The sequence below is a fragment of the Bidens hawaiensis genome, unplaced genomic scaffold (genome assembly GCF_021521415.1).
Source record: "Bidens hawaiensis isolate Kalapana, Puna unplaced genomic scaffold, B.hawaiensis_p1.1 tig00038697_1, whole genome shotgun sequence".
NCBI lineage: Eukaryota > Viridiplantae > Streptophyta > Magnoliopsida > Asterales > Asteraceae > Bidens > Bidens hawaiensis.
In genome coordinates this window covers 61972-82161 of record NW_027496812.1, presented here as the reverse complement: position 1 = coordinate 82161, position 20190 = coordinate 61972, and the positions used below count along the sequence as shown (strand labels likewise).

The window sequence follows — 20190 nt, the reverse complement described above, 5'->3', positions numbered from 1 at the left end:
GCTACATGTTATAGAATTATAGATGTATGGACACAGTTGCAATAATATAATTCATAAAGCCCTAAGCCCCTTACTTTTGATCATGGATATTAAGAGTTATTGCTATATGTGGCATTCTTCAAGGACACCCGAGGTTGATCTTCCGGTAACTTATATGGATGAACACAAACATGAAATCCAACTAAAAACGTGACAATAATGGCATGAACAAACGCATTACGAGGTCCATAGTGTTAGTGTAGAAATCCACAAATCAGGGTTTCTCACTATAACTAACCGGAACATATAATAGTGCATAGATATAAACATCAACCATAACGACCATATACAATGTTGTAATATAAAACAAACTTTAACTTATACTAACAAAATAAACACATAGTAATGTGTAAAAAGTGACATGCCATTGTGGAATAATTCTAAACACACTTTCTTACAGAAATTAAGAAACTCGTCATAGTCATTACTAATTTGGTCATATCAAATGATGAAACCATCATAACCAACAAAATACATAACCTCAATGGCATAATCTAATAACAAAAACCAACATTCTTTCGTATTTCTTGTAACATTTAGAATCAAAATTCAAGATTCAAAGATGTGACCAAAATCATTCTTCCCATAATGATTTTTAAAAATCCACTTCCAACCCTTCACATGACTATTCTTAACCTTCTTAATCCCTTCTTCATCCACCATAATCCGACCCGACAACGACCAACGTCGCCACCTAGCGGATCATACCTCTTCAAAACAGAGTACTCTGTTTTTGACTTATTAGGTAAGTCAATCTTCAAATCAATAAACTCGTCATCATCATTATCATTACCATTATCAATTCCACTAAAATCAGACTCTTTTACATAAATCCCACTTTTCAAATCCATCAATCCACTCTTTCTCGACTCGAATTCATTGAAATCGGAAATCTTTGCACTCGAGCACGCGATAGCACCATTGTATATCTCACTAAACCCTTCTTTCCTCTCTATTCTTATTAAAAAACCTCCCAATTCTCCAAAAACCCACTGTTTTTCTTGACATCAACAACACAACTATTACTCCTTTTGAGCAAAACCACTTCCTTTGTTTCACTCTGTTTCAATTTCATCTCCGAAAACTCTGTTTTCGGCTCATCGCCATTATTATTATTGTTATTATTATTATTATTATTATTAACCTTATCATTCTCAATGATAAAAGATTTTCTTGCAACACTTCCAATATCCAAACTACACGAAGATAGCCTCGGTTCCACACAATCGAAACAAGCGAGCTCGATAAGCTTTTCGTTTAAGCAGTATGCGCATATTCCAACTGATGTTGAATTTGAAGGGTGTTTTCTGCATGGAAGATCTGATGATGGTTGAAAATAGTTGGAATTTGAGAGGAAATTGGGCTCTGCTTTCACAGATTTGCCTTTATCTTTCATGGTTTTGGTGAAGATTTGATTAACTTTGGAGCACAAATGGAAGTTAAAGGATGCCTTGTATTTGCAATGATGTTGTTATGGATTTTTTATATTTTGAGAAAGTGTTACTTTAATAAGTATTCAAATAAAAGCGAGTAACATATGGTTTTCGTCCCCGTGATTTTTTTACATGTGGTTTTCGTCCCTGTGATTTTATTGAATATGCGGTTTTGGTCAAATAGTTTTAAATCTGCGATTTTCGTCTACGTGGTTTCATTTCACTTGCAATTAAACCCGACCTCACTAGCCTCGTTAAGTCTGATCGTTAAACCTATCATCTTGCCTTCACGTAAGGGGCAATTTTTTCCTTTTTTTCCCAAATACACCTCGGTCCCTCACGCGAGGGGGCTTGTGAATTAGTGTTGGGGTTTATTTGGAAAGAAAAAGGACAAAACTGCCCCTCACGTAAAGGGGGCGCTGATGGATTTAACGACCAGACTAAACAAGATTAATGGGGTAGGGTTAATTGCGAGTGAAAGGAAACCACAAGGACGAAAATCACATATTTAAAAACTATTTGACTAAAACCTGCAAATTCGGACAAACCGTAAGAACAAAAACCGCAGTTTAATCAATAAAAAATGATAAAGGTCCAGTTTTATAGTCATCATGTAAGGCCCCGAACCCCAGGAACCCCACAGTTGGTAATCATTCAAAACACTCGTAAAATTAAATAAACTTAAAAACCGTTTCTTCCATTAAAACAAACGTATCAGAGTATCAATTTTGCGGAAAACATGAAAAATGAAATAAGTTCCTAAAACCCGGGAATTTTGCCCAAAATCCAAAGTAAGTATAACTTTTATAAGTTTCCTTGAAATAAAATATTCATAACAATTCTTCCTTTCAGTATGTCCTTCACCATCCAAGTAGCTCCGTGCACGACCAAGCGATAAGGCATCATCTTCCAAATCCTGAAACTTACACTAAAATGCACACAAAGTCAGCTTGAGCTGAGCAAGTTCAAGTTTTAAGTAAAAGATATCAGTAGTAAAAATCATGATAGTCATACCAAAGGTTTTCTAAAAGTAAAAGGGTACATCCATCTAATCATCATTACCGAACTTAAACATCCTCATCCATACGTATACAAATGTATATGTAAACATCCATTCATAACATCCCTATATACATAACATTATATATATAACATCCACGTATAACATCAGGGTCGAGCAAACGTACAAACCAAACACGTAACATCAGTGCATGCAAACACGAAGTAGGCATACACAACATCAGTAGTCGAAACGACTACAACATCGCCAAATAGAGGCCAAGAAATAATGTATATATATATATATATATATATATATATATATATATATTTAAGGCTTACCATATACTAGCAAGCCTATATAAAATCATTTTAAAAACATTTCATCAAGTAAGAAAACATTTAGGTGCGCATGCTAGCCCAAAAGTAAAATGAGTAAAAGGGGCATCATGAACTCACCTGAGATCGATCAAATACTTGCAACGAGCTAGGAAGTTCCTAAGGGCACAATCACCGGCAAGGGCTTGTAAATTATACATAACGCATTACTAAACTAGACTGTAGGAACACTCTAGCCTAATGGGCCGTACAAGCCCAACACTTTGGCCCAAGGCCCAACACTTAGCCCAAGGCCCAATACCTTGGTCCAAGGCCCAACAACTGCCCCAAGGCCCAACACCTGGCCCAAGGCCCAACACATGGCCCAAGGCCCAACACCTGGCCCAAGGCCCAATACCTGGCCCAAGGATAGTCAAATCGGGTCGAATGCGCGTGTAATAAGCCTTAAAACCATTTGTTAAACGAATCAGCCCCGAATGGACCAAATTCCATCTTAACTCTTTTAATTCATCATAATTATGTCACCCGAGTTGATAGGGTTGACGGTTCCTTTTTACAACACTTACTTTAACATTTAAACGAAAAATCGCACATCGCCGACTCGATTGACGAAGCACTAACCACGACATCCCCGAGCACCAAAAAAATAATTTTTCCACAGCCCTTAAACCTTCCTAGGGCTGCACAAACTGAATCGGTCGGTCACCCGATCAACTAACGCATCAAACTCAACAATTTGCAATTCTACACCCGATAAACCCTAGTTTTCGAACTAAAATCGATTGACCGACCTAAACACCCTCCAATGACCACGAAATTTTAATATGATGTAAATGCCATACCTGGGGATCTTTCTACACCGGAAACTCTAATTTTTATCCACGGGAAGTGGGTCAATTGCACTCTAGCCGAAATCTGCCCAACGAAAAGTTTCGGCAAAATTGAGCATCAAAACGATTAGGGGTGAGCAAAAAGAGTGTAGGGGATTGTAGTACATACCTTGAACTACCTCTAGGAACTTGGAATCGATCAAAAATTCAAAGCAATGAAGGGGGGGGGGGCTGCCTCTTGGCCGATCGCTGCAGGGTTTTAGGTTTAGGGTTTTATTTATTTTTTTGTTATAATATAAGATATTACACTTTAGTCCTTCTAGATTCAAGTGTAAGGCAAAATGGAAGGAATGGTTAGGTTCTTTAACGTACCTGGGTGACATAAAGGCTTCCGAGAAACGTCGGATAAATCCGATAATTATACATACTCTACACCCTTTAACCCTTGAATTCGGTATTAACGGGTGTTACAAGTCCACCCCCCCTTACAATGGGGATTCGTCCCCGAATCCCGATGCAACAGGAACAACTGCGGATAATACTTCCTCATCTCGTCTTCGGACTCCCAAGTAGCCTCGGAACCCCTACGGTGTCTCCACTGCACCTTCACCTGCCTAACCACCTTATTCCTCAGTCGTCTCTCCTGACGGTCAAGGATAGCAATCGGTTGCTCGACGTAGTTCAGCTTACCATCGAGCTCAATATCGTCAAGATGCACGTGGGCCTCCTCATCCGCTAAGAATTTCCCTCATATGAGACACATGAAGGATGAATCCCCCGCGAGCTCCTCGGGTAAATCCAGTCTATAAGCCACCTCGCCAACTCGGGCCAAAATACGGAACGGGCCAATAAACCTCGGACTGAGCTTCCCCCTCTTACGAAAACGAATAATGCCCTTCCAGGGAGAAACTTTTAACATAACCCCGATCCCCAACCTCAAACACGATGGGCCTTCTCCTTTTATCTGTATAAGACTTCTGACGATCCTGCACAGCCTTCATAAATGCTTTGATCTTGCCGAGTTTCTCAGTCGTAGCCTCGACCACCTCTAAACTACCTAACTGCTTTTGACCAATGGAACCCCAACAGACAGGAGTTTTACACCTCCTACCATACAACATCTCAAACGGTGGCATCCCAATCGTTGCGTGATAACTGTTATTATACGAAAACTCCACCAACGGTAAGTGACGGTCCCAACTACCACCAAAGTATATAACACAAGCCCGCAACATATCCTCGAGAGTCTGAATGGTCCCTCTCGGACTGACCATACCGTCTGCGGGTGATAGGCAGTACTGTTGAGGAGTTTGGTGCCCATCTCCTCATGAAACCTCTTCCAAAACCTGGAGGTGAAACGTGTATCCCTATCCGAAACAATAGACACCGGCACCCCGTGCCTAGAGACGATCTCACGAATAAACACATCGGCCAACTGCTCAGAGTTAAAAGTCTCTCGAATCGGCAAGAAATGAGCGCTCTTGGTCAGTCTATCCACGATTACCCAAATGGTGTCATAATTGCCCCTAGGAGTACGAGGCAGTTTAGTCACGAAATCCATGGTAAGATGTTCCCATTTCCACTCAGGTATTTCCAGTGGCTAAAGTTTCCCAAATGGCTTCTGATGCTCGGCCTTAACCTGTAGACACGTCAAACACTTACTCACGTACTGAGCCACCTCAAATTTCATATCAGGCCACCAATATTTTTCTTCAAGTCTTGGTACATCTTGGTCGCGCCCGGGTGAATAGAATAGCGCGACTTGTGTGCCTCATCCAAAATTTTATCTCTGAATCCTCCATACCTCGGTACCCATAAACGACCATCCTTATATTTCACCCCCATCACCTACGTCTTCCAACAACTTTTCCTGACCCCAAATACGCTCTGACATAATCCATTCCACCTGCAACGCTTCATTCTGTGCGTTGGCTATTTGTTTCAAAATGTCGGGTTTGAGAATAAGCTGGTAGGATTTCACACGAATAGGTTTTGGTCTCTCCTTCCGGCTTAACGCGTCGGCCACCACGTTAGTCTTACCCGGATAGTACATAATCTCCAGGTCATAGTCCTTAATCAACTCCAACCATCGACGCTTGCCGCATATTCAGTTCTTTTTGCTCGAAGAAATACTTTAAGCTCTTATGATCGGTATAAATAACGCAAGGAACACCATACAAATAGTGCCTCCACAACTTAAGCGCAATCACAACCGCTTCCAGTTTTAAATCGTGGGTAGGAATTCGCTCGTGCGGCTTCAACTGTCGTGAGGCATAAGCGATGACTCGACCTCGCTGCATCAAAACACACCCAAGCCCCTGATAAGAGGCATCAGAATACACCACCAAATCGTCGGTGCCATTAGGTAAAGCTAAGATCGGGGCATGCGTCAATCTGTCTTCAACTCGAGAAAAGTCTCCTCCTGTTCCGTACCCCAAACGAACTTAACACTTTTCTTAGTCAGCTTGGTTAGTGAAGAAGCAATTTTCGAAAAATCGGGAATAAAGCGGCGGTAATACCCCGCCAAACCCAAAAAACTACGGATTTCGGTTGGAGACTTAGGAGACTCCCATTCATTCACGGCTTCCACCTTTGCAGGGTTAACCAGAATACCACTCGGGTTAATGACATGGCCCAAAAATTGAACCTCACGTAACCAGAAGGAACACTTAGAAAATTTCGCATACAATTTGTTCTTTCGCAGAGCCTCCAACACTTCCCTGAGATGACCAGCGTGATCGGATTCACTTTAGAGTACACAAGAATGTCATCGATGAACACAATAACCGAGCGATCGCGAGCATCGGTCTACACACCCGGTTCATAAGATCCAAGAACGCAGCCGGTGCGTTGGTCAAACCGAAAGACATCACCAGAAATTCGTAATGTCCATAACGAGTGCGGAAGGCAGTCTTAGGAATATCTTCCTCCCGAATCTTCAGCTGATGATACCCGGACCTAAGGTCGATCTTCTAGAACCAACTAGCTCCTTGGAGTTGATCAAATAAATCGCCGATCCTTGGGAGAGGGTACCGATTTTTTACAGTGAGCTTGTTTAATTCACGATAGTCAATGCACATCCGCATGCTACCGTCTTTCTTCTTAACGAACAAAACCGTTGCACCCCAAGGCGAGATGCTCGGTCGAATAAAGCCCTTATCGAGCAAGTCTTCCAACTGAGCCATAAGTTCCTTCATTTCATTCGGCGCTAGAGGGTAGGGAGCCCGGGCAACGGGTTTGGCGCCCGGTACAAGGTCTATCTGGAACTCGACCTCGCGATCCGGCGACACATCTGACAAATCATCTAGAAATACATCCGGGAAATCCCAAACAATAGGAACATCACCGAAGGTAGCCACCTCGGTATTCACATTCATAGCATACGCCAGATACGCCCCGCACCCCCGCTGCATCAACTTCCCTGCCTTAATCATGGATATAATATGTGGCGTCGCAACATTCCGATCACCGAAGACCGTAATCCGAGTCCCATCCGGGGCCCTTAGACGAACGAGTTTCTGACCACAAATGATCTGAGCATCAACATTCGCGAGCCAATCCATCCCGAGCACCACATCGAAACAACCAAGCGGCATCAAGTACAGTCGCACCGGAAATCTATAACCAGACAACTCAATGGAACAACCCTGAATAGCCCTAGACACGGACACGGATTTTCCTACGGCAACCTCAACCTCAAACCCATCGACTACGCGCTCGGGTGATTTATTCAATAAGAAACAGAAAGTGGTAGCCACAAAACTCCTACTAGCGCCCGAATCAAATAAAACTGACGCCTGTAATTCATCAAGTAGAAAGGTACCTAGGACAATATTATACTACTGCTTAGCTACACGGTCAACACATACGAATTCAAAGGAATAAGAAATTATAACGGTGGAATCCGCATCCTCTTTCGCTTCCTTCTTGGAGATGTTGAAGGCCCTCGCCCTGGCCTTCGGCTTCTCATCTATTTTCCCCCTCGAGGAAGTCCCCTGCCCGCGACCCCCCCCCCCCCACTCCGCCTTAATGGAAGGACAGTTTAATGCCAAGTGACTCGAACCCTTACAGCAGAAACAGGTCAATGTCGGGCACTCGAAATGGGGGTGTCCCACCTTATCACAACGAAAACAAGTGCCAGACCCCATCCTACACTCCCCCTTATGCAGCTTCCCGCACTTCTTGCAATTACCAGACGTTGCATCCCTTTTAAACTCAGAAGTCTCAGTCTTTACCCTTTTCCCGGACGAGTTAAAATTGTCCCCCCCCTGGCCGCTTACCATACGAATTTGAGTTCCATGCCCTCCTATTCTTGGTAGGCGGTAATTTCTCCCTCTGATCATAAAGCGTACATGCTAGAGTGACCACTGAGTGAAAAGAGTTCATGTCGGTAGTCAACACACCCCTGTGAATATCCACTGGAAGTCCCTTCACGTATTTCTTAATCCTCTTGGCTTCGGGAGTAACCAAGTCGGGACATAAGCGAGCCATCTTGTTAAACTTGGTGGTATACTCCCGATGCGACATAGAACCAGCCTCCAAGGTCAAGAAATCCTGTTCTATTTTATCTAATTCATGCGAAGGACAAAACTGATCAAGAATCAATTTTTTCAACACATCCCACGTCATCCACCTAACCTCACGATTACCCATAGCTTGTGCCAAGTTATCCTACCAACATAGTGCCTCGGAACGGAACGAGGAAGTAGCATAAGTCACCATGTCATCCCCCTTGCATTTACTAACCCTTAGAACAGACTCCATCTCCCTCACCCACTGATGTGCTGCCAATGCATCTTTAGTGCCATCGAAAGAAGGGGGTCGCACTTCTTAAAGTCACCATACGAGCAACCCCGGGTCGATACACTAACGGTCCGCACCTCATCATCATCCCCACTCGGCACATACACTTCCTCTTCCTCTTCGACCTGTACCTCCTTACTCTTCCTTCCCCTATCCGAACCCTTACCAGCTAGTGATTCTTCCATGACCCTGACAGACTCAGCAACGATCGCTGAAATGGCGCTATGGAGCACCTGGTAACCCTCATCCGCGATAGCCGCGCGAAAAGCAGGATCTAAGGCGGGGTTACCCCCCCTCCTCATGAATCGGAGTTTCCTGCTGGGGAGTAGGAATCTCATTCTCGGCTTCGGCACGTGGCCTACGACCACGACCACTAGAACCACCTCTCCTGGTTGTTCGAGTATTAACCATGACTTATCCCTACAAAGACAGAGTTTTAATATTATTAAGTACAAGTGGCATTTAGAACATGTAAGGTAAGGGTAAACTGCTAATGACGTTGATCAAGTGTGATTAGTCGTTTACTTTACCCGCCCGTCCTAATCACCCCGGCCCCTAACCATATTAGCACTCTATCTAACACTTAACAGTTAATCACATAAGGGAAATCTTAAATGTAAAGGAATGACTAAATAATTTAAAGTTACCTCTTGGCATGCAGCTACTCGCGGTGGGCATACTGGTCTCTTTTCTTACAGTTCGAGTCCAAGCATTTGGGGATGCTCGGATCCCTCGAACCAAGGCTCTGATACCAACTTGTAAGGCCCCGAACCCCAGGAACCCCACAGTTGGTAATCATTCAAAACATTCGTAAAATTAAATAAACTTAAAAAACCGTTTCTTCCATTAAAACAAACGTATCAGAGTATCAATTTTGGGGAAAACATGAAAAATGAAATAAGTTCCCAAAACCCGGGAATTTTTGCCCAAAATCCAAAGTAAGTATAACTTTTATAAGTTTCCTTGAAATAAAATATTCATAACAATTCTTCCTTCCAGTATGCCCTTCACCATCCAAGTAGCTCCGTGCACGACCAAGCGATAAGGCATCCTCTTCCAAATCCTGAAACTTACACTAACATGCACACAAAGTCAGCTTGAGCTGAGCAAGTTCAAGTTTTAAGTAAAAGATATCAGTAGTAAAAATCATGATAGTCATACCAAAGGTTTTCTAAAAGTAAAAGGGTACATCCATCTAATCATCATTACCGAACTTAAACATCCTCATCCATACGTATACAAATGTGTATGTAAACATCCATTCAATAACATCCCTATATACATAACAGTATATATATATATATAACATCCACATATAACATCAGGGTCGAGCAAACGTACAACCCAAACACGTAACATCAGTGCATGCAAACACGAAGTAGGCATACACAACATCAGTAGTCGAAACGACTACAACATCGCCAAATAGAGGCCAAGAAATAATGTATATATATATATATATTTAAGGCTTACCATATACTAGCAAGCCTATATAAAATCATTTTAAAAACATTTCATCAAGTAAGAAAACATTTAGGTGCGCATGCTAGCCCAAAAGTAAAATGAGTAAAAGGGGCATCATGAACTCACCTGAGATCGATCGAATACTTGCAACGAGCTAGGAAGTTCCTAAGGGCACAATCACCGGCAAGGGCTTGTAAATTATACATAACGCGTTACTAAACTAGGCTGTAGGAACACTCTAGCCTAATGGGCCGTACAAGCCCAACACTTTGGCCCAAGGCCCAACAACTTGGCCCAAGGCCCAACACTTGGCCCAAGGCCCAATACCTTGGCCCAAGGCCCAACAACTGGCCCAAGGCCCAACACCTGGCCCAAGGCCCAACACATGGCCCAAGGCCCAACACCTGGCCCAAGGCCCAACACGTGGCCCAAGGATAGTCAAATCGGGTCGAATGCGCGTGTAATAAGCCTTAAAACCATTTGTTAAACGAATCAGCCCCGAATGGACCAAATTCCATCTTAACTCTTTTAATTCATCATAATTATGTCACCCGAGTTAATAGGGTTGACGGTTCCTTTTTACAACACTTACTTTAACATTTAAACAAAAAATCGCACATCGCCGACTCGATTGACGAAGCACTAACCACGACAGCCCCGAGCATCAAAAAAATAATTTTTCCACAGCCCTTAAAACTTCCTAGGGCTGCACAAACTGAATCGGTCGGTCACCCGATCAACTAACGCATCAAACTCAACAATTTGCAATTCTACACCCGATAAACCCTAGTTTTCGAACTAAAATCGATTGACCGACCTAAACACCTCCAATGACCATGAAATTTTAATATGATGTAAATGCCATACCTGGGGATCTTTCTACACCGGAAACTCTAATTTTTATCCACGGAAGTGGGTCAATTGCACTCTAGCCGAAATCTGCCCAACGAAAAGTTTCGGCAAAATTGAGCATCAAAACGATTAGGGGTGAGCAAAAAGAGTGTAGGGGATTGTAGTACATACCTTGAACTACCTCTAGGAACTTGAAATCGATAAAAAAGTCAAAGCAATGGGGGGGGGGCTGCCTCTTGGCCGATCGCTGCAGGGTTTTAGGTTTAGGGTTTTATTTTATTTTATTTTTGTTATAATATAAGATATTACACTCTAGTCCTTCTAGATTCAAGTGTAAGGCAAAATGGAAGGAATGGTTAGGTTCTTTAACGTACCTGGGTGACATAAAGGCTTCCGAGAAACGTCGGATAAATCCCGAGAATTATACATACTCTACACCCTTTAACCCTTGAATTCGGAATTAATGGGTGTTACACATCAGTACTTGTATTTATGTTATGTGATAATGTGATACTAAGTATCATAGTAGAGTCTTAATTAATGGTTACACGATAGACATTAGCTTTTATATTTTACTAAGCTGATTTTGGTTTATAAGATTATATATGATGTACTAGCTTATTTCTTGTTTATTACACTTATAAATTATGAAAATGAAACAATATTAACAATGAAATAAGTTGGAAAGGTATCATCTTAAATTTTGATATAGAATTGTAGATTTATTGTGATGGTCATTGATTCATAAACGAAATAATTAATCAATCATAAAATCCTTTATGCTGTCAATATATCATTTAAGGTGGAAGGGGAGGGGGGGGGGGGTCTCAAAACTATTTGTTGAACCTAAATCAAAAGTATTTGAATTAACTTCTAGACACAAAACTACTAATGCCATCGGGTAAAACTTTTTATTCGTGAACATAAAACTGAGATCGAACTACGGTGTTCCCAAATGAACCCAATTAGTTTCCTAAAGGCGTCCCCTCCACCCTAATAGTTCATGTATTTTTTTTCTTTTCTCTAGCATCATGTGGTCTTCATGATTGTTAGGAGAGACGCTCTATTTTGGTTGGTGTTGTGACTAACTTTTGGTCCAAAAGCAAAGCATGTTAGATCAATTATTATGTAATTATTCCTAAAAACATTAATTTGTATTATTGCAACCAATCTTTTCTCTTGCATATAGATCAACTGCATATATTTGTAATAAGTGGTACATCTAATTCGATTCGTATCATTATAGCATCAATATGTTACGCGCAATGTTTAGTACATAAATCATAAGTTATAATTATTTATTCTTTTTTTTTATTAAGGGTGTACGTTAGCATAATAGTAAAGTTAATTACTACTATCTGATAACATAAACTTTTTTATTAGAGGGTTAACCGACAGTGTCAGGATGGGTAACAACCAACACCCATAAAATTATAAGTAAAATAAAATCATTTTCCAAATCAACATTTAAACACAATGCAGAGCTAATGTCCAAAGATTGCAAATGGTTACAATTTACAAGTAAAATAAATCATTTTCCAAATCAACATTTAAGTTACAATTTAACATTAACTAGCACTGATGACCAAAAACTTATAGTTTTATGCTTAATGACTTGTTAGACATGAGAATTTTTTTTATTTTTTTTTAGACATTAGATAAGGCATGTTATTAGCACAAACCGACAGTTTGATTATTATAAATTTTATAAGTTATCACCATAACCAAACAAAAGGTCACATTTACATACCAAATGCCTATGCATTTTTAACCTTTACAAACAGCAAAACTAAGAGATGCTATATAAAGTTGATTGCAGAAAGTACTAAAATTTCAATGTAACCTTCGATTCATTCAAGTTCCCTTCATCCGAGTGAAACTCATGATTTTGCAGCCTTCGGTTTTTCAATATAGCTTTAGATTCCTCACCAAATTAATGTACTTCTTCCTTACTTCTGCAAGAGGATGCGCCTCGATAGCCATACCATCACAATACGCTTCTTTTAATATCGCCGTGCATGTATTATTCCTCAAAGATAAATAAAACACAAATGGATGTCGCTCAAACACCTTATGAACCTTTTGTGGCAGCCCCAAATACTTCCTCAAACACAAAACCCTCTTCCTCTCAACCAAATGTTCAACAAATAAACTAAGTAGTTCGTGGAGCAAACCCACGCCCGTTTCTCAGCCAAATCACTACCCGGACACAAATCCAAACATTCCTCGTACGGTGAAATATATGGAAGTTTCTGAAACCCGTCAAGCCAATCCAAAATCTTTGTTTTCAACCTTAAACCCTTAGACGGAAACAACAAAATCGAAACGTCTTCTGTTCGTCCACTTCTCAACGCATTCTTTTGAACCATAGACAACATGTTTTCTTTTTCTGTTTCAACAACCGATAACCCCTTCAATCCGTCGCCCACTTCAACTACCTTAAAACACCCACCGACGTTTCCGCCTAAATAATCATCAGGTAACCCTAAATACCACAACACCCCTTTAATTATCTTCAATGGCAGCCTCTATTCAACACTCATAAGTATCAACTTCTTTAACCTTTCTTCCAACTCATCCCTACACTCCCGATAAACGGCTTGTTCTTCATTATGAAGAACGGCCGCCTCCCGGGTTAACCTAAACCACGGTAAATTGTATTTGGGTCCAGTGAATTCCTCAAAAACGGAGGGGTATTGTCTAAGAAACCTGGCAACCTTAATGGGAACACCCAGTTGTAGCCCCTTCTTTGAAACATCAGAAACCGGGATGCAGCCTTCTAACGAGGCGGTTATTCTGTTTTTGAGAGCGATTATGGGTTTGAGTTGGGTGGATTTGTGGATAGAATCAACTGAATCAAAGAATGAATCACTTTTCCATTTCATGTATACATTCGTGTAGTTGTGCTTTGAAACGTATCGCCAAGTGGGCGTGAATTGATTTACCAGTTTTCTGAGATTTCGACGATTGGCGATTCTCATAATAATCTATATCTAAACCGATTAGTTAATCATTTGAACACCTAATCATAACAATCAGCACATTAATCACTGGTTCAAGTATCATACAAAAAATCTGTTAGTCACTCAGTTTCAATATAATTGATCATAATAATCTATATCTATACTCGGGCTCAGGTAGTAAAAACCCGAGTATAGAAAACCCGGTTCTGGGTTCGAGTTTTTTGTGCACCTCTACCCAGGACCATAACAAGGACTTAACAACCACTTGTAAGCGAACAGAACGTTCAGTGAACTGTTTGTGAACCGTTCAGCGGGAAGTTTCTTTATATGATAAATGAAGAACATGAATAAAAAATTTGTGTTCCTTTAATTAAACGAACGAACAGGTTTCGTTCGTTCATTTATGTTCGAGCACATTTGTTTATTTATATATGTTCGTTTACATATTAATAGAAAATAATTAAGCATTATTTGGATGAATTATCTGCTTAATGGTTTTATATTTGTTCGTTTGCGTTCATTTAAGTGTGTTTATTTATGTTGTTCATATATATTCATTTATGTTCATTCATCTTTTTTCAGTTATGTTTGTTGGGTTTTAGTGGTGATCGGTCAAAATTTTATTTATTAAAAACCGGTTTAATAAATATGACAAATAATAATTAATCCAATTAATTAATAAATGCGTAGCGGAATATAAACGAGTAATTAGCACCAAAACAAAACCCAACACAATCCGGTTACAAAACCATACGAGCAAACAATTAAATATAAAAATGAACCGACAATATATTTAATCTTTACCTCGGTTAATAGATAACCGCTCCTTGGCGATGGCCGGTGAACAGTAACGGCAGCAGCAGCAACGGAGCTGTGGCGGCGGCTGTGGCTGGTGGTCGGCCGGCGATGGTGTGGAGCAGAGAGAGATAGATGGCTTGTAATCTCGTTGGTGGCTTGGGTTAAGGATTAATTACACCGTTAGGTTACAAATATGAACTTAAAATCAACTGATCCCAGATATGTAATTTTATTCTTTAACATCAACGATACATTATTTTACGAATTTAAGACGAAATTGGGTTCATATATTGTGAAGATTTGGTTTAACTTTGGAGCTCAAATGGAAGTTAAAGGATGGGAAATTTTATCCTTTTTTTTCTTTTTCTCAAAATACACCCCACGCAAGTGGCTAGCGAATTAGGTTTGGAGTTTATTTGGAAAAAAAGTCCATTATATGAGGGGCATGCTGATGGATTTAACGTCCAGATTTAACAAGGTTAGTGGGGTCGGGTTTAATTTGTAGCACCTTAGGCAAATCTCACATAGGTCGTAGACATGAGTGATCCTTGGTTCATAAGTAAACGTTCCGTCTCTTAAATCACCAACGCGCTTTAGGCTTTAGCAGTAGTGAATGAGATGAGAGCTCCACAGTTAAGCGTGTTCAGGTGGGATAGTAGCAGAATGAGTGACCTCCTGGGAAGTCTCCACCTGAGCAACCAAAAACAAATCTGTGAGCTTTTCATGGGCAAAGCGGACAATATTGATGATGCGAGAGGCCGGATGTTACATAATTGCAAGTGAAATGAAACCACAAGGACGAAAATCGCATATTTAAAACTATTAGACTAAAATCGCAGATTCGGACAAACCACATGAACGAAAACCATGATTCACATTGCAAAGTGATTCGGCCCCTCCTCAAACCCTGCACAAATGCGAAAGCCTAGTGCACCGGGTACTTCCCTTCTATTAACACTTAAGGTTTGAAATTGCCATTTGCACTATGATTGTTTCATGTAATGTAAACTAGAGTGTTCCCGACGCGCTTTGTGCGGGAACTCGACAACAGACCCGCATATTAAAACGCGAATATACAAACACATCGTAACAAATATCACTTCGGCACAACAAAATAAAAGTTTATCTAACTATCAAAAGGATTTGGTTGATATTGGTTCGACTCATTTTGGCATTGATGTGGTACCGACACTCGGTATGTGGTTATAATACAAAAACAATATTCTATTGCGAAAACAACTCCGTTTTCAACGGAACTTACATAACTTGTTGCGAATACAACTTCGTTTTAACGACATGACATATAAAAATATGAGCATGTCGTAACGGCATACTAAAGTTTTTAAAATATCGTATGCTAAAGATTACCAAAGAATCAATAACTTAAATGTATAACTAATAACAAAAAACTATATGGGAATGAAAACGCATGTTAAGTTAAATACTAAAATCATGAAAACTTTGGGATGCTAAAGTAAAACGTAAACAAAATTTAGCAAAAAAAAATGTCATAGATCAAAACCGAAATAATTTAAAACTTAGAGGGACTAAATTAAAACAATCTAAAATTCAAAGACTAATATGCAATATTACACTATATTTTAAAGAAAATACTGTAGCAATGTTTCTTCATTAATATATATAGTATAATATGTAATTATGTTCCGAAATTTGATGACCTTCACAATTTTCCTTGGCATATATGGACTTAGGCCCATACTATTTAACATACGTTGGACTTAGGCCCATACTATTTAGCAAACGTTGGGCAGTTGGGCACTACTAAAAAACGGTTTGATAAAAGTTTGATTTTCTGATTGTTCTTTCTCATCATAAGTTCTATTCGCTTAAAAGACCATTTGTTTTATGCTAATTTGACAGATAAATCGGTAAAAATAAATATTAAGGTGAAAAGTAGTGAGCTAACTCGTTTTCTACTAACGAATAGAGTAAATTATAAGATTTTTCCTAATAACTCATACGGTGCATAGTGTTTTGAATGTGATAAATAAGAGAGACAGCGAAACATATTCACTTCATAATCAATAAAATATTGAAAACTACAAAAACCGTATAATAAACTTGTACATGGTGTTTTAAATGTGATACATAAGATAGTTATGTACTCCACAGTTCTCTCTCGATCCCACTACTTTGATTATCTTTTAGACTTTTACGCACTATGTGCATGCCTGAGTTTTATGGGTGGAGGGGTACTTAAAATTAGTAAAATAAAGTTTGATTCATCCATATCCACATGCATATAAAGGTGAAAAGGACTAAAGCCCATAAGCATCGTATCTTTTTCCATAATCATAAGTAATGGAACACATATATCATCCTTTTAAAAAGGGACAACTTCATAGAATAGTAACCAACTTTCAAAAGTGTTTTAATTAGGTCACTTAACTTTAAAAAGTGTTTCAATTAGGTCACTCGACTTTCGTGTTTGATTAAATTAAAAGTTTTAACATGTTTGTTTAGCCAATTTCTTTTCTGTTTCACATAGGAAATCTTTTTATCTTTTTTTTTAAGTTGACGTTAAGTGGCGACGTGAATTTTTTTTTTAAAATTTTAATATAATTAACGTTTTTTTAAAATTTTTAAATTTAACTACATATATTGCAAATTCCGACACCCACATCTTATCATCCATTTCTTTCTTGACGTACACAAAAATCGGTGAGACTTGATTTGAAGATTTAGTGACCCGATTTGGAGAAAATATGCACAGGTGATCTAATTTGAACACTTTTGAAAGTTGGTTACTATTATATGAGAGTTTTCCTTTCAAAAATCATGATCTTTTGTTTGTCGTCTTATCCTCATTTCTCACCACAGATACACGGAACCTGCTAAATAATAACATAAGAAGAAATAAATAAATTTAAGAATACCAAATTAAACGTCACATTGTATATAAGTATTTATATTTCATGTAGTATATAGGGCAGTGGTTTTTAAAATATACGGGGCTACGGAGTGTTTCATCGTATGGTGTTTTCATTTAACAAGTATATAAGTAAACAACAATATGTTTCTATTTAGTGTTGTATTGTTGTTGATTAATACACGAGGATTATGTATCATGACATGTGTATGTTGATGGTAGTTTACACTTTACACTATCATTATTAGTATTTTGTATGGTTCTTTGTTACCAGTATATCATTATTAGCACTTTATATTACAGTATTGTACGCGGAAATAAAATGAAGGTTTTACGAAAAGGGGGGAGGGGGTGCGGGAGTAGCCTTTATATCCTCGGTGGCAGATGTAAGGATCATCATCATCATCATCATTACACTCCTCTGCAAAGCCTACCAATAGTTATGCTACTAATGAGATCGTATTTGGTACATGTGTTTATTAGTGCTAAGTAGACCTCCAAGTTGCTACGGCAGTCGCTTAATATTTGGAAACGTGCAACATTAAGTGGACCTCATATTTTGTGTATATTCAGGGCCGTCTCCGAGGATTTAAATATCTCGGCCGAGCCAGAAAAAAAAGGCCCATAGCCTTAACGAGTAACAAAATATATAAGCTAATTTTTTTTAAATGAGGCTTAATGTTATAACAATAAACATAGAAAAATATATTATTAAAATTAAATACCGTAATAATTAACGATTAACCGATTATTTGTGAAACTCTCCTAAATCCTAACATTGGAAAAAATAGCTTGGTCCTTGGTGGCTAGCTTGGTCAACCGTGGAGGAGCCTGGTGGTTAACAACGAACCAACGGTGATGGTCGGCTTGGGTCGGTCGTTGTTCAGCATTCGCAAAGAAGGAAGGAACTAAAGAGAAATTTCTGTCACACCCCGACCAAAGGCGGCGGAACATGCCGAGGTGTGACGATTGTCCATAAGCACATGACACTAATTAAAGTGACAGTATTTAACAAACTCATTTCATTTCACAACATCGAAAATGTCACATAACAATTATCCATAAAATAACCATAAACAAGATATCACAAAATTATGGCAAATTTGATATTGTTCATTTTTACTAATATCCTAAAGTCTTTGATGTCGTTTTCTTCACAATCATAAATCAACCAAGATGCAAACCTGTAACATTTCATAAAATAAAGTTTGTCAACACAAAGGTTGGTAAGCAATTCATAAGTTTAATCATATTAGTATATAATAAAGATAGCCACAAAACTTGCATACGAAGCGATAAATAAAAGTGGTAATTTGGATAAATAGATATCGCTAAACACATTAGCGACACCTAGCTATAAGGGGATGCCAAATAGTCTAGGATTTTATAGTTATCGTTAATTGCATTACGTTAACGACACCTTGCTATAAGGGGATGCTAAATAGTCTAGAATTTTATAGTTCCATAAACCAAAAGCGATAAACACATAGGCATATAAGCATAGAACACCAAATCGAGCAATTATTTAGGTACAATATACAACTACGTTTGTGGTTTAAGATTCAAATATAAAGCATTTTGTTGAATAGGTATGAAATGTCACCCCCAAAATAATAGATGGAAAATAGGGTATGAAGTACTCACCTTCAAGTAGTAAACTTGAAAGATGATAATTTGGAGATTTGTCAGAACGACGAGTTTAACGCACAATGCCTAAGAAGAAAAGAAGTCTTGAATTTAGAAAGGTTGTCTTGAAGGTCTTTAAACAAAATAAATGTTGAGAAATGTAAATAATTAAAGTTCAAGGTTTTAAAATGTAACTATTTAAGAATTTATAATAATAACCCTTTAAAAATGTAAGCTTGCTCGAAACTGGGTTAAGTATCTAACCTTAATATTTACTCAACCTATGTTAAGTAATAAGGTGGATAAAATGCAAGAATGCAAATCCCTTTGGAATAAATATACTAAAACGGTTTTTTTTATCGAGTGTTCGGGTTGTCGGTTCGGGTCTTGATAATTGGTCAAACCCAAAGTCAACTTTCCAAAATATTAATTGTTATGAGATAACTCAATAAAATTTAATAAGACTTAACCAAGTATGTAGTTCCGTTGTTTTAGATCTAACAACGCACGTTAAGCGAGTATTCGGTTTTGTCGGTCCAAACTTTGTTATTAGATCAAGTTGGATCCAACATTTCAAAGTACTTAAGAAAATATTTAAAAATCAATTTGTAACTATTTTTAAATAAATATACAAGTCTTGATGGCTAAAAAAAACACACTTGTGTGTCTTAAGCGAGTAAGAATCGGTTTGGTTCGGTTTCCATCTCACAACAAGTTTACAGATGGTTTCCACATTGTATAATAATGTACAGATAAAAAATACTTTAAGTTTTACAACCAAAAGTTAACAATAAAGTCTTTAAACAAAAGTTCGGTTTTCGGTTCGAATCGTGTTTCGGGTTAAGACCGAGGTAAGATTCTACAAACCCATAACCATAGAATTTGTAAAAATGATTTTAGAAACTTAGATCTAACAATAAGTATGTTTAAACAATTATTTAACAAAACTAGTAACAAAGTTCGGTTTACGGTTTAGAGCTATTTACGGTTAAACCGAAGCATAGACTCTTAAAAACCCATAACCATGGAACTTGTAAACATGACCAACAAACTAAAATAAGCAAGATTAATATGTATGAACAAGTTATATAGATGTATATATATCAAGGACTCGAAGTCCTCCATGAAGCCTTGCCTTATGAGGTCCAAAACCT

The 20190-nt window shown here is 38.6% G+C and overlaps 1 protein-coding gene and 1 pseudogene across 1 annotated transcript; both read right to left on the bottom strand.

Moving 5' to 3' along the window:
- Positions 1 to 656: 656 nt before the first annotated feature.
- On the bottom strand, positions 657 to 1435 carry LOC143590631 (uncharacterized). The gene is made up of 2 exons (XM_077071052.1): positions 1033 to 1435; positions 657 to 991 (listed from the first exon to the last, which is right to left on the bottom strand). Exons 1-2 carry the CDS (start codon positions 1433 to 1435, stop codon positions 657 to 659), a joined length of 738 nt encoding a protein of 245 aa, XP_076927167.1.
- An 11149-nt stretch (positions 1436 to 12584) lies between these two features.
- LOC143590630 (protein WHAT'S THIS FACTOR 9, mitochondrial pseudogene) lies at positions 12585 to 13750 on the bottom strand (annotated as a pseudogene).
- Between the last annotated feature and the right edge of the window lie 6440 nt (positions 13751 to 20190).

What these genes read in the sequence shown, in the direction of transcription:
- LOC143590631 (XM_077071052.1), bottom strand. Translation starts at nt 1,435, where the DNA reads ATGAAAGATAAAGGCAAATCTGTGAAAGCAGAGCCCAATTTCCTCTCA. An exon ending in TGTTGATGTCAAGAAAAACA is followed by an intron (nt 992 to 1,032) that starts GTGGGTTTTTGG and finishes TAATAAGAATAG; the next exon opens with AGAGGAAAGAAGGGTTTAGT.